General features: G+C 39.0%; 1 protein-coding gene across 12 annotated transcripts in view; it reads left to right on the forward strand.

The window, feature by feature from the left end:
• gab1 (GRB2-associated binding protein 1) overlaps positions 1-10,815 on the forward strand; it is a 57,036-nt gene extending 46,221 nt beyond the window's left edge. For 6 of the 12 annotated variants that reach the window (XM_044186513.1, XM_044186522.1, XM_044186538.1 and 3 more), the window contains 6 exons: positions 595-895; positions 3,205-3,297; positions 4,710-4,803; positions 5,492-5,615; positions 8,778-8,906; positions 9,020-10,815. In XM_044186513.1, the coding sequence (XP_044042448.1) occupies positions 595-895; positions 3,205-3,297; positions 4,710-4,803; positions 5,492-5,615; positions 8,778-8,906; positions 9,020-9,178 (900 nt within the window). In that variant the 3' untranslated portion in view covers positions 9,179-10,815. Of the gene's footprint in view, positions 1-594; positions 896-3,204; positions 3,298-4,709; positions 4,804-5,491; positions 5,616-7,459; positions 7,536-8,777; positions 8,907-9,019 lie in introns of all 12 variants that reach the window. The other 6 variants (XM_044186547.1, XM_044186565.1, XM_044186528.1 and 3 more) reach the window with 5 other exon arrangements.
• Positions 10,816-15,224: the final 4,409 nt, after the last annotated feature.

Here is a 15,224-nt window from a genome sequence, read left to right on the forward strand (position 1 = left end):
ATAGAACACTGTAGCAGTCTCTTATTACACTGCTAGATTTATACAAAGACGTTGAATTAAACATGATAGCAGTTCACTACTGTTATCATGTTTGTATTGACATTTGTTGATTATTTCTTTTTCTGTTGTTCAGATTCAGATTAGTCTTTATCATTCCCACCAGCAGTTTTGCTTCTGGCTAGATCACTATTTAACATTAAGGCTAGGTGCTGCTGGTTTACTGCTTGCCTGTGTTACCCGCTGCTGCAATTTCTCAATTTCTTGGTGGTGTAATGTATGCTGTCTAGTATCAAAAACCACCTACATGTATGTTTTAGTATTGGTAGTTTCTTTTAGTTCATCCTAGATTGATTTGCTGTTGCCACAGCCTTTCAGAATTTTCTCTGTGCCTTTTGTCAAAAAACAAAATCCAAAAAAGAAAACCAGAATGTGTGTACGGATGACTGCTCAGTGTTTTGTCTGCTAATGGAGTGTTAGCCACCAACTATTTAGTAAAGGTAATATTGAACATAAGTACTGTTCCCCTGTGACCTGAGTTTAGAGCCAGCTATGTCATTTGTTTGTGAACATGTATGCATGCCCTGTCACCCTCAGAAAAACAAAGGAATGTTGCCAGTGGGTAGCCAGTCCACAGAAGAGGTAGACCAGAACTACGTACCCATGAGTGCCAACTCCCCGTCACATCATCACTCAAGCAGTTTGCCAGAGCCGATGCACGAACCGAACTATGTGCCCATGACCCCAAGCACCATGGAGTTCTCCTCCCTGGGAAAGCAGGTCCCCCCACCCGCCCACATGGGCTTCCGCTCCAGTCCCAAGACCCCTCCTCGCAGGCCAATGCTCAGTGACTGCCAGCCCCCACCTGTGGACCGAAATCTCAAACCTGATCGCAAAGGTGAGAGGGCAATGGGTGTGCTTGCATGTTTAGCTGTGAGTTGGTTCATAAATATACTGTAGGTTTGTCAAGTTCTTGCTGGTGGGGTTGATGTGTGTTGAAGTTTATTGTTGCACTTAACTTCCTTCAGTATGCTCAGTACTAATGCAACAACTGACCATGCTTTGTCTCACACTCAGCTGCTACTCTCACAGTGCTGGCTCATGATCATTAAGCCATCTGTACAAAATTTCATGATTTCATTTCCAATCATTCTCAAAGCAGTGTCTTTCTTCATCATACTTTAGTTGCCATTATTAATGTGGAAAAATGTTTTCTCACAGTTTGTCTCCCTTGGTTTGTCTGGTGTATTAAAAACCACCATTTTCCTCTGAGCCTGTCCTTGACCAGCTTATTTCACCTCTTGGTGAATTAGTTCAGTGCCTGCTACATCCTCTTACATCCAACACAGTAAGCTCCTTGTCAAAAGCATTTTTGTCCCTAGCTCAAGAGGCCCTGTAGACCGCTTTGGAGGGGGCTGGTCCCTGTGCCATGGAGTGACCGAAGCCCGGAGTGGTCACCTCCATCCCCTTTGTTTCCTTCATCTGAATGGAGCTCTTTGATGAAAGACCTAATAGCAAGGGGAATTACAATCTGGACAGATTGAAAGGCTGAGTAATGGGCAAAGAGAGAAAGAACTGAAGGATGTCAGGGAGACAGGGAGTCATCACGTAGGCAAACCAAAGGCCAGGGCTGTTATTGTCACTGAAGAAAATAGGACATGTTATGGAGTTTTACATTTCCCAGTGGGGAATCCTCCCATGCATGACTTGTGGTCGCTTTTTCTGTGACCTTTTGAGTCAGTCATCTCCAAATTTGGCATGCATCATCTCTGGACTACCATGACTAAAAGTTATAAAAAGATTTTTTTATTACTCCAAATCATCTGGCTGCTACACTACAGGCCAACCAGTTTCAGGGCATTACTCATACTCATACATATTTTTCATAAAAAAAGCCATAACTGGAAAATCTCCAGTGCTCATGAAACTTAGATGTACATTAACAAACAGTCTTACATTGTCTTAAAAACTTGTGATTATTTTGTCACAGGGGGCACATCATCAAAGTACTCATAACTCTTAGATTCTGTATGTAAAATAGTTTGTGGTATGCAGTGTATTGGACAAAGTTTATTTCAGAATATATAGCTGCCAGTAGCCAATCAATTTTCAGCAGCTCTTCAGCATTATTGTGTTTGCCCAATAGTGCTGGGAGGGGGTTGTCAGCATAATTCATATTCAGGCCTATAGCTCTTGATCCATTGGGCATAAAGTTTGCCTTCCATATTTTTGTCCCTGTCATTTTTAGTTATTCTTGCTATCTATCACTTCCTCTCTCTTGTTCATATTGTCCACAAACCCTGAGTTTCCCTTTTCTTTGCTCACTTGTAATTTATTTCTAGCACTATTCATCACAGCATCTTATTTGACTGTCTTCACCATATTTGTTTTGGTTTGATTTGCAAACACGTTGTAATTGATGATTTGAAAGGTGCTATAGAAATATATAGGTTATTATTATAGTTTAGATCAATCCCTCAATTCCACTGCTCCTGGCACAACATTTAGTCTGCTTGGCTACTTGGATCTTGGATTTAAGATACTTCTATCTGCTTGCAGCTGTATTTTGTATTAGAAATAGCACATAGACCAGTATGAAGCACAGAGAATTCAGAATATGGACAAAAATCTTTCGGCAGATGTTCTTGAATATTATAAATATGATATTCTGACTGAAACTGAAGAAAAGTAAACAGTGAGTAACTGAGAAGCACTGAAATGAGATATTTATTCTTTAAACTATTTTTAAGTATAGAGTGTGCAATAAGTAGAATATCACATGCTTCTTTGATTTTTTTTCTTTATTAATTTCTTTATTTACTATGAGCCATGCAAAGTTCCTCTGTACTGTTGACTAATTCAAGATTTGTATGTGCTCTTCTCAACATGACATGATTTCTCAGTACTCTCAGTGCTTATACACAGCTCATCGTGCATGCACAGCTGTGATGTCAGTCTTTGTGTGGGAAGCCGTGGTGCATGGAGTGAGGTGCATGTTGGGCAGTATGGGTCTGTTGTTGTCATGACAATCATCCTCTTGATAACTGTGCTGCACAAAAAGGTGACTGGGTGTATGTGAGGGTGTAGTTTTGTTGTTCAGAAAAGTCTCGTTTTTGCTTTGCATGGCAGGGCATTTGTTATAGTAGGGCTTAACTGTTGTGATCACCAAAAATCTCATAATGAGCAAAGTCTTCTTTCACCAATCAGGTCAGAGTCCTAAAATAATAAGAGCAAAAGGTGTCGGTTTAGAGCGAACCGACTCTCAAACCGTAGGTGAATTCCCGAGGGGACGACGCAAGGGTAGGTACACCACACTGAACTGCCATTGTGTATCTGAAAAGTTTCCATTCTTTGACCTGTTCAGACTCTACTTCATCTCGACTCTTTGCATGTTCTAAGTAGTGTACTGTGGGATTTCTCTTTCTCAGGCCTGTTGGTTCTATAAGAGATTAACTGTGTGCAAACCAGAATCAATTAAACTGTACCTTAATACATCCAGAGCTGCCCAAATAGGTTTAAAAATATAACATGGGTGTTGCATTAATCCAGTCTTATTATTTTAAATCCCAGCAGGAGGGAGTGTGCACTTTATGCATGGTGGATTGCACTTGATACAGTCACAACATGAGTTTTAAAATTAGCTGTTACTACCACCTTACCTAAATGTCCCCTCACTCTGATGCAACTACTTACATGCAGCCAAATAACGTACTAAAATTCCTCTTCCCAAACATCTTCTTTTTATGTTTTTGTTTGCAGTTTCACATGTGCTCCCAACACACACACACACACACACACACACACACACACACACACACACACACACACACACTCAGATGTAGTAGCCACAACACACAGAGAAAAACACTCACATTGCTTTGGAAAGTAGAAGATAGCTCTTCAGGAGGAAATTGAACAATGATATCATCTAATGAAAGAGAGACTCGTATAAATGACCATATCCACTCTTCTGCTTGTGTACATACAATATGTACTGGCAGTGGCTACCTTTTAAAAGAATGTAGTTTACATGTTTTAGTCCAACTATATAGTGAGTTGCCGTATTAGGCTGTGATAACATGTTAACTGTTACATTGCACACCATTTTGCATTGTACATAAGGCCCCTTATTTTCAGTTTACTGTTTTTCATCCTTTTAAAGGAAGCAGATTGTCTCAAACTACTTTTCAGACAGATTTAATGTCCTCATACATGCAAAGGTTTTTGTTTTCCTGCTACAAAAGTCTCACGACAATTTGCAGTAGACAAGATCCACTTGAGGATGAGGACATACTTCGGGCGATAGAAATTGAAGGGATAAATGGGGGGAAATGCAAATGAGCTGCTGAATATTATTTATTGATTAATTAATTAATTTGTAAAACTATAAATGATGAAACTAAAGAGAGTTGCACTGCAGATATGTGTATTTTTCGTAGTTTTTTCTAAGTCTAATTTTAAGTTGTTTGTAATTGTTCAAAATAAGCACTGATACAGATTTCTTTTCAAAATAAAAGCTGAAAATGGAGGGAGAAATGTATTGTTCCAGTCATGATCTGCATTAGAAATGATTTTAGGATTTCACAAGATTATGAACACATAGGTTGATTAACTCCACATTGTATACAACTTTTTATTGCTGTTGACCTTTGTCAGCCTTACATACATGTATCTTAAGTATGTGACTGACTGGTATGTGTACCTTGCTTCAGGAAAACCTGCTCCACTGGAGATCAAACCACTGCCAGAATGGGAGGAGCCCTGTACGCCTGTCCGCTCGCCTGTCACACGGTCATTCGCTCGGGAGTAAGTATGAAATGTTCTGCACAGTTTGTCATAATTCTACATTTTGCTAACAACTAAGGGCATGTTCACACTACTCCGCTTTCCTGTTAGCCCTGTTTTTTATTTTTTAGTTTGAAGCCAAGAGGGGGAGGCTGTCTCAGAAGAGGCACTGTGCCTCACTTCTTATTAGGAAGAGTGAAGTGCTTTTCAAAGTTGAGAAAAATGTAACTTTTTAGAGGAGCACAAGGCAACGGGGCACTAAAAATAAATTGCTGCACTTCATCTCCAGGTGACTAAAGTAGCTGATGTTGTTATGGAAACGGTGTGCATTGTCCTACATGCTTGTTAATACAAAATACAGGAGTTTTTTGGTAGGAAAAAGGTCATTTGGTGTGAACATTCCCTTATGTAGTGCATACTATAACTAAAGAAGTAGGCAATAACACTTCATGCATTACTGTAGTCATTTTGTGACCAAAGTAGCACTGCTCATACAAACCGGTCTGGTATATGCCTCAGAGCTACATTATACTGAATGCAGTTTGTTGGCTTATCTGGGATGAGGTCTATTTCTGTGCTTTGTGCTGCAGGGACTCTTCTGGCTGCAGTGGTTTATTTCTGTGGCTGTTATGTCTGTATTATATTTTGTGCTCAGTAGAGACTGTATTTGCCTGGAAGTCAGTGTGTAAACATTGTGAATGCTGCTCAGTCTCTCTAGGTTTCCAATGCCAGCGAGACCCCCGTCAGTGCATAGTACGGCCTCCAGCACTGACTCCGAGGACACTGATGAGAATTATGTAGCCATGGACTCTAATATGTCCACAGATGAACCAGTATGTAACACACAACTATCCTCTGATATAAGAAGTTGCATGATTTCTTTTTTTGATTACTTCTCAAATCAAAGATAATCAAAGTTACAGAAAAAAAATTGCTAAATGTCTGATGTGGTTTTTTGTGGTTTGTTGAAACTATTTTACATCATTATTATATATGAAATCTACAAAGACAGTTTTCACAACAGATGCACCTTAAATACAGGAGAGAGTTTGTATGAGGCAGACAAAGTTTTCAGGGCACCATTGCAGAATGTTAAACCTGCAGTGTGGAACTTTTGTCTCCTCCTTCTGGCAGTGAGAGTAATTACACAAACACTGTCAACAAGTGCTTATGCCCACAGATTGTAATTATGTATCCGCCGGTTAGAGACCCAGTGCAGTGTATGTCGTGTCAGGCAGGGTAAACTCGATTTTCAAATTTTTTTTATTTTAAAGCTGGTGCAGGGTTGGCGTTGGGTTTTTTTGAGTAATCGGAGTGACATAACAGTAACTTATTTTCTCAAAACGGTTTTGAAAAACCTTTAACGATGCTAGCTAGCTCGCTAATGTTACATAACACTCATAGCCCCGGAAAGTCCCAGACTTGTGTTCAGAAATAGTTGCAAAAATACAGAGAAAGTAAATGTAATAGCTACATAGCCTACTCCAAATATTTTACATTTACCAACCTGTCCAAGAGCAGTAACGTGACATCTGTGTCTGCCCTCAGTCCCTTCTCTTCTTTCAAGTCTCTCCAACGAGGAAAAGCTACACCACGGTTAACCGGTAAACATGGTTATCCGTGTTTGTCCTTGCCGTCGATCACATTCTTTTTCTGACTGTAATCCTTCCTCTGAACGCTGAGTTTCTTTATCTGTAGCATCAGAAACTTTTATTGGAGGCTGTAGCCTACTCCGTCACTACGGGTTGCTCCCCCCCATCAGCTCTGGCAAACCAATCATTGCTGGTTGACATAAAACGCATCACTACTGGTGCACCAGCACGGGAATGTCACCACAGACACTAGATTTAAAAACTCTGTTGTACTGCGAAATACTGAGAGATTTACCTGGCGGTGATAGGCTTAATCAGCATTGTATGAACTTGTTTGATAAGGGCTTGAATGTAACGTTCATTTATATGTAAAAGTCCCGCACTCCAGCTTTAAGCTGTAATTGTTGTACAGAACGTATTAGAAATCCCATTTCCAGTTCTTGCTCCTCGCCCTAAGGCATACATTAGTGTGGACAAATTACTAGTTGCTGCAGATGGACTCCTCGCCCATTCAGCTCTTTTCTTTGCAGTTTCCTCTTGTCCTGCTGCTCTGCTTTCTTTATTCTCTTTATCTCTTATTTTTGTACTTTTGTTTTTCAGGTATTGTGTTCTTTAAAAAATGCCTTGTCAAATCAATACCCTTACTGTAGTTCAAAAGATCCCTTTTTGTTACTTGGGCATTGGTTGAAATGGAATCAAGTTTAGGTGTCTTTTAGTAATTTAGTAATGTCTGCAGAAAAGGGCACAATTGGCTGATGTACCCAGAATAAAACTGGCTACATCAGCCATACACTGATGGGATAACATTTCTCTCAACAGGGATTCTTTCTCTTACAGTTTGGGTATTAGAAGTTCCATTTTCCTATTTTTCTTGCTGTAACAATTTGTTAACTTTTGCTTTGACATTGTCTGCTGATTTCCTGTTCTTTCATCACTCATGTTCATTTCTTTCTCCCTAGTTCCTCATTTCTCTGGCTTCACAAGGCTCTAGCTTCATCCATTTTCTTTTTTCCTGCATTTTGTTCTTGACCATCTGCTGTTCTCTTTTTTTTCCTTTGTCACTACTTCCTTGTCACTCTGTGTAGAGAGGAGTCCTTCTACTGCACAGTCCCCATCACCCCTGTAAAGAGGGAGATGGAGGAACTTGACACCATAGAGGAGGTGAGCAGGGTTGCCACGTTAGACATGCATGGCCTGCCCTGTCAGAACACCAGCTTACCAGTTTCAGATGTTATTATGTCAGAATTTCAGCAAGTACATAGTGCATACTTTGCTGCGCTGTTAGCACTCTCCAACACTAGCTAGAAACTGTGGCTTGGATACACAGTTTGCAGTACAATACACACACACTGACATGGATACACAGTTTGCAGTACAATATACACACACACACACACACACACACACACACACACACACACACACACACACACATATATATATATATATATATATATATATATATATATATATATATATATTATCCTAGTTTTGTCACCATTCTAGTTCTAATAACGTCACCCCATTTGTAGTTAGAAATTAACACTACCTATAGGTCCAACATGTCCCTTAGTGTTGTCACAATACCAGAATTTTGACTTTTTCTACTAATACTAAAGCTCTTTATCCTTGATGTTAAGATCAAAGTACTGTCACTGAAGTACAGCTTTATTCAATATAAAAATATGGAAAGCACCATAAACTAAACAATAACATAATTTAACTCTGCAGTCTGAACAAGTACCAAAAACCTTTTCAGAATTCAAATGAAATGTGAAAATCAGAGCAAAGTTATTTGTTTTTCATTGGACAGCTTTGAAGCAATTGCAGTTTTGGCATGTTGGTTTGGTGCCCATTTTTGTATCGGTGAAATGATGCGTCCATGCTTCAGTGAACAAACCTTTCCAGTTGGATGCCTGTCAGAAATGGAACCAGCTAGATGAAACAATGTTCACTGATTAAACAAATCTATTCTTATAATGAAACGATAATCAACTTCATCTAAATAGTACTATAATTCACTACTTGTGCCAGTTATGACAACCAGTTTACAAGGACTGTAATTTTGCTGACTACTGTACACATTAATTTTGCGTTAATTGTCCAGTGCAGGCCTTTTTTTTTTTCATCGTTTAAATGTTCCAATCCACAAACCATCTGTACCTGTATGTGCACTCCCTGAAGTTGGTGTTGAATGCAGTTTGGGCTCATAGAACATGCTTTCTGAAAGTACAAACTTTTTGGTAATTCAAGTTATCAGTCAAATTTCTTGCAGTCTTAGCAAACAAATGTTGGGTATTGTGACAATGCTAGATTGTATTAAAATAAGAGCTTTGTTTCACTGTGACACTGCCTCAGTGTTCCTCTTCTGTCAATAAAAGCATCTTTTCCTGGCTTATGTAGAACATGAAGCTTGTTGCACCCATGACTGCGGATGGTGGGAGCAGCCCTATGGTGAAGCCGAAGGGAGACAAACAGGTGGAGTACCTGGATTTGGATCTTGACCCCGGCAAGTCTACCCCACCAAGAAAGGTAAGAATTTATCAACCCCCACATCCTGAGGCACGCGTTCAAAATTAGAGGAAGTCCGTTTTAAGGAATTTTAGACCTTAGGACCGACCTTTTGTGTGTGTTTCGTTCTTCAGATGAAAAGCAATGGAACTGGCATGGCAGCATCAGATGAGCGTGTTGACTATGTGGTTGTGGACCAGCAACGGACGCAGGCCCTTAAGAGCACCCGGGAGGCCTGGAACGATGGCCGCCAATCAACAGAGACAGACACCCCTTCCAAAGGACCCAAGTGACCCTGTTGTCCCTCCAAACCCCCAAACCGCTGGGCCTTTAATACTAGTGTAGGCTCTGGTTTGTGCTTTGGGACGGTCCAGCTGTCACGTTCCACCTCCACGAGATCCTTAGTGTGTAGGGGCCAGTGGAACTTCATTGCCACTCAACTGTCTTTAGTTTACACTGCTGTCAGGCCTAGGACAGCACTATGTGTACAGTTGTAGGAAGCGGTGTGAGCCAGGAATAAGCTGTATGCAGTATGAAAGCAGGTGGAATGACTGGACTTGTCACCGGGGTTTGACTTAAACAGACTTGCGAACTTTGAACGTTCACTGCCTCCTATATTGGATTAGAGTTTTTTGTTCTGTTGTTCACCTTTCAATGGCCGGTGGGCTGATCCAGAGTTAACATTTCCTTAAATTATAATGCTGTTTGATGTTGTTTTGGAGTGTAAGTGAAATCACTTGATAACATGATCACAATACTTTGTCAATACAACACTCTACTAGTTAGCATAGCTGGTTAACAGTGTTGATTTTTCAGTTTCTCCTGTTTGAGTGGGGTGAAGTTTCCATGGGCACTGTTCACAGGTCAATTTTATAATTTCTTCACTAAGTTATGGTGGATAGCTGAAACTTACCCTGATCTGTGTCTAAGGCAAACTTCAAACCCGATCCCTAAGATAACCCAGTATGACAGAATTTCATAGAGTTTTATTACTTTTTTCTTTCAATGCAAAGGCAGTTGAACTCGATCATTTTACATGTAACCAAGTGCTCAATTTTAAGCTTTGGATTTACTCAAGGTTTAATCCACTGAACATGATTTGATTTCCATTTACTTTGTACGTGGAGATGCTTCAATCTGTTATAATGGAAGTGCAAAGACTGTACAAAAGTGTTATGTATATAAACAGGAAAAGTGTCCTTTTATTTGTATGGAATATTCAGCGTGTTTGACTCGAAGGTATGTGGATTCTGCAGGGTAGAATCCTGTGCCTGTCTTCGGTGGTATCAGGACTTGTGATTAATGAATGAATTACTGTGAGTTTTTAAAAGAACGTGACAGGTTTTCTATAAGTTATGCAAAGGTATCAAACTAAGGCTAGAGAGAGAGAGAAAATCAGGTACTCTATAAATGCATACTAATACAACTATCCATTTCTAATTTATTTCTCAAGTTATTTCATCAGGTGGATGTCGTGTCCACTTTTAGTCAATTAGTTCCACAAGTTCATTGATATTCCTCATTTCTCTCTCCCCTTAGGTTTAATTTATTTCAAATTGAACTGGCATACAGTTTTGGGAAATTAGACTGCCTTGTGTAGTCAACTTGATACATCTTTTATAGACAGTGGAAAAGGTATTTGTCTGCATAGATCTGTGCTTTACTAGCCTGTGAACTCTCACTCAAAAGTCCCAAGCATGTGCTACCACAAGATAAAATCATTGCTGTACATATTTTGCCATCAATTAGATTAACATGTATCATTTGAAAAATGTGCCTACTAAGTCATCTTCATTCTACTTCACTCTTTCCTTATTGCAGTCTGTTTGTGAAATGGACTGCAAAGCTGATGATGCTTTATCTTTTTTAATGAATCTTGACAGAAAATGTAAATTTTAAAAGTGGACTAAATAAAATCCAACCTCTTATGCATGTGTTGTCTTTTTTATCAATATGATTTCCATTATGATTGGGAAATCAAAATGGAAAAGAGAAGATGAAGGAATAGAAAAGGAAGTAAAAAAATCAAATGTTAAAGTTAAGATTCTGTCCTGTGCATGGTGAGTGTTTTAGTTTTCTTTCTTTTCAATCACATCCCGATTGGAAAAGTGATGATACCTTTCCAGGCGCATGCAGGCTTGTGCACGAAAATCTTCCAGACATTCTGGGCAATTATAGCCTGCAAGTATTATCTTATCATCAGTATACTTAAGGATCAAACAACCCTGTAATAATACTCCTAGCATGGCAATGTCCATGTCCTCAATCGCCTTTCCCTTAAGATTTATATTCAGCTGGAACTAAAGTATTCCAACAGCTGCACAATAAAGATTTTTAACAGTTGTCAAACCAAACAAATATGGCAGCATGGAAGTGATCCATTATCTTTTTGTACAAGGCAAATATGATATATGAAAATATAAAATAAAGGAAATTTTGATTAATATAGTTCTAAATGTAATTCAGCTAGATATAATAATTATCATATATATATTATTAATTAGTAATCAAACATTTTGGTAATGCATCATACAAGAGAACAAGGAGTTTCTATGTCACTTCCGGCTGCCATCTTTGTTTAATAAGCAATAAACTCGTAATTTATAGAGCGGGTTTATATCTTCAAAGTTAAGTTACAATATGCAGCAAAGGGATTATTTTGTTTTCCCCTTGCATAGAAGAATCTGGAATGACTTAAGAACAGTGGTAAGTGTAATTTTGGCGTGTAGTGTTTATCTCATTAGCTAACTGTTAGCTATATCTCATTAGTAAGAAAAACAAATCTTTGAGATGCTTAGCATTACGTTAGTTTAACTAACTAACTCCGTGACTCCAGGGTTTAGTTAAGTTTAGCTAACATTTATGAGAAGTCTCAATGTAAAGTATGAGAGACACAAACTGCGCCTCCATCATCATACAGTCTTGTTTTATAGGTTTGGTTATAAAGGTGAAGGGTCGATATTTTCTAATTCACGTGAACTCTAATTAGCTAACGTTAAGGAAAAGGTGACGCAGCAAGGTGGCAAACAACGATCAAATTCGTTGAGCACAAAAGTCCTTGAACGTTAGTAGTTTGACCAAATCATCTTAACTCAAAGATTAACTTGAGTTAAAATTTTAGTTTACAATTTTAGGAAAGCAAATCATTGCGTGTTTCTCCCATCTTCATATATATATATATATATATATATATATATATATATATATAGATATATATATATATGACTAAGTTAGCTAGCTAGATTTCATGCGTTGGCATATAAATCCAACTCTAAACTTGTCTGTGTAACAATGCATCATCCATTGTGCCATTGTGTGTGTGAAACAGTTCAGCCCTGTCTGAACTTTCAAACTGCTCTCTGTGTTGAGTGATGGTGTGAGATCAATCTCGTCAATTACCAGTATTCTCAAACCTATCTGGAAAAATTGAGCTTGAGGGGTCGTTTTGGACTTAGGAAACAACAGTTTGACAAAAAAAAAGTCAACACAATGCTTATTGTCTCAGAAGCTTAGGTCACGTGACAACAACTAAAACATCTCCATGACAACTAAGCAACTCCATCTACTGAGGAATACGACAAGATGTAGTTGAAAAGCTTCAGAAACACGAAGTATGTTGAGCCCTTTTTCAAAAATAACTGTAAAGTTGTGTTCATAGTAAACTTTACAGCAGCAGAGGGTAGCAGTGTTTGTTCCTCCAGTGTAAAATATAAATTATATACTGCCTAACTATCTAACGACAGTAGTTTTTATCCAAGTTTCATTGAATCCACTAGGAGAAGTCAGTGTATTTTCACCCTTGGCCTTACTATTCCTAGTTATTGCTACAGTTGTCACTGTAGAGCTTTATGCAGCTCATTGTCTTGGGAGAGATGCCCCCAAACCAAAATCTCAGAATAGCATTTTGAAGCATGAGTCACTTTGCAAAGGAACCCAAACCTTTCAGTCATTTCCTGTTTTTAGTTTTACTCAACTGACCACTAGATGGAGCTGTTGTTTGAATAACTATATGGCTCTCCTTTGCCTCTATGCTTTCCGTTTGCCCACACCCCTTTCAGTGCAGTCACTTCTCTTGATGTCCTCCTACCTGAGGCTCTGCAGTGCTGTGGCAGCCTAAATTATGTTTACAATTTCCTCACCAAGAACTTCACAGGCCAAGGTGCTGTTTTCCTGGATTACTGCAATGAGAATCTGGATCCATGAGTTTATAATTTAGATGCTTTAAACAAAAAAACAATCTCAGACAGTATGTCCAGTGAGCAAATTCACTAGTGTTTGCCTAACATACCGTGTCAAATGGCATGGTCCGTCCACTGTAAGGATCATTTACAGGGTTTCTTTAAGGGGTCATTTAGGGTTAAAAAAATCGTATTACCTTCTCATTTACGCTTTTATATGTACTAACCAGGGCTCAGCATTCCCCTAATTGTGCTAATTAGCTAGCTAATTATCGTAAAATTTATGGATTCAGTACAGGCCTCTAGTTTACTCAAATTGAACATATGGGCTGACTGGCTTCACAGTCACATGCAATCCCATAAATCTGTAGTACTCCACATCATGAGACATACTCCATCCTACATAAGTCTCTTTCATTGCACTGTTTAAAATTTTCGTGTCACTCTGTCAGATGTGGCTGATGGGATGACAGGTTAACATATGACAGGCGGCTGTCATTAGCAGCTGTTAGCAGCTGGCAGGTGTTGACTAATTTTCTTTTTAAATTGCTACTTTTTCAGTACTCATATGAGTGACTGGTTTGCCTGCTTGATGTGTGAGAACTAGATTACTGATAATGTCATCATCTAGGCCTGTGCCCGGGTTTCATCTTATACTTGATCATGGGGACCTGAAGAACATCTCCCCATTTTTGAACATGTTTTCAAGACTGCTCATATAAAATGCTTTTTATAAAACTATACTGTGTCTAACAGTGATTTCATCATTTACCACTTTCTCATCTCTCATTTCTCCTTCTGAAACAACTTTCAACAATATTACAACTGAAAGAAATGGAAAGTAAGAACCACACGTCCAAACCCATAGTGAGGTTACTCACCTGGTTAGTGGGTGGTAATAGCCCTATTTCCAATAAACAATATGCTGCATATATAAGGTGGCCATTTCAGCTTTTGTATTTAGATCTTGGTAAGCATATGCAGATGTGTTACAACACTTGAAAAATGTTATCCTTCATTCACTTAAAAGCTTTAAGCTGTTGTGTGAAAAGCATCTTAATCACTATCTTTGTGTCATAACGAGGGAATATTTGACATTAAAATACAACTTGAGCCTGCTCTGTCTGTTTACACTTATGCCTCTACCTACACAGTCGTAGCTGTGTGATGGTACAGCCTGGGTAGCCTCTATGCAGTATCTTTGGCAGTGTGTGAGTAATGGAGCAGGGAAAGAGTCTCTGGTTTCTTAACAGGGCCAGAAGAATAATTATGGAGCTGTTCCTGGGCAGCAGGGAGCCTGTGAGCTTTATTGGGCACTTGCACCTCTGCCTGGACTAATGGGAGCAGTCTTTAAGGTGGACTGGGGTGCTTTCTTGTGGGGCCAGTTACAGAGGTACACATATCTAAGGGACAACTGCTGTGTGTTTTGGCCTAAATGTGGGTGGGAACAATGACCTAGTAAACCACGTATGAAACTTCCAAACCAATTTATGGCTGTGTAGTTGATACTTAAAATACTACATCATGCCTGGTTAATTAACACCATTAGTAGGAGTGAAAAGTCAGCACTATAGACTTCAGTAAATTATGCAGATGCTTGTCATATTAATGGGGAACACACTACAAATGCTGAAAATGAACATTCCTCAAGAGACATGTTCGCCCCAGTAGGCATCTTTGGGCTGGCAGTGCAATTAATTGATGGGGTAGTGGCAGCTGCATGTGTCCTCTGCTGGATACAGTTGTAACTACCGATATCAACATCGATATTTGAGAGTTTAAAAAATATGATAATGATAGATTAAACTATTCATCCCACACCAACAAACACACAATTTTGATAAAATGGATTTTGAGTAAGATATGTACTGAGTGAGACATAGGTGTACCTAATAACTAGCAAGTGAGTGTGTATGCTGATACCAATATATCTGTGATAAGCCTACACCAGATGATAATATCAGCCTTAGTTGCAACGATACATCAAATGTGGATAATAGTTGGCTTTTGAAGAACTGATGGCAAAGTGTTGCTGTAATTGTGTTGTTTTTACTCAAGACATGAAAGTGCAGTTTAGGGGCGTGTTGTGCAACATATACTGTAGGTCTGTTAGCACCTGGTTGTCTTTTTCATTTTCATGTGTATTTTCATCACAAAAGGA

The sequence above is a fragment of the Siniperca chuatsi genome, linkage group LG3 (assembly GCF_020085105.1).
Source record: "Siniperca chuatsi isolate FFG_IHB_CAS linkage group LG3, ASM2008510v1, whole genome shotgun sequence".
NCBI lineage: Eukaryota > Metazoa > Chordata > Actinopteri > Centrarchiformes > Sinipercidae > Siniperca > Siniperca chuatsi.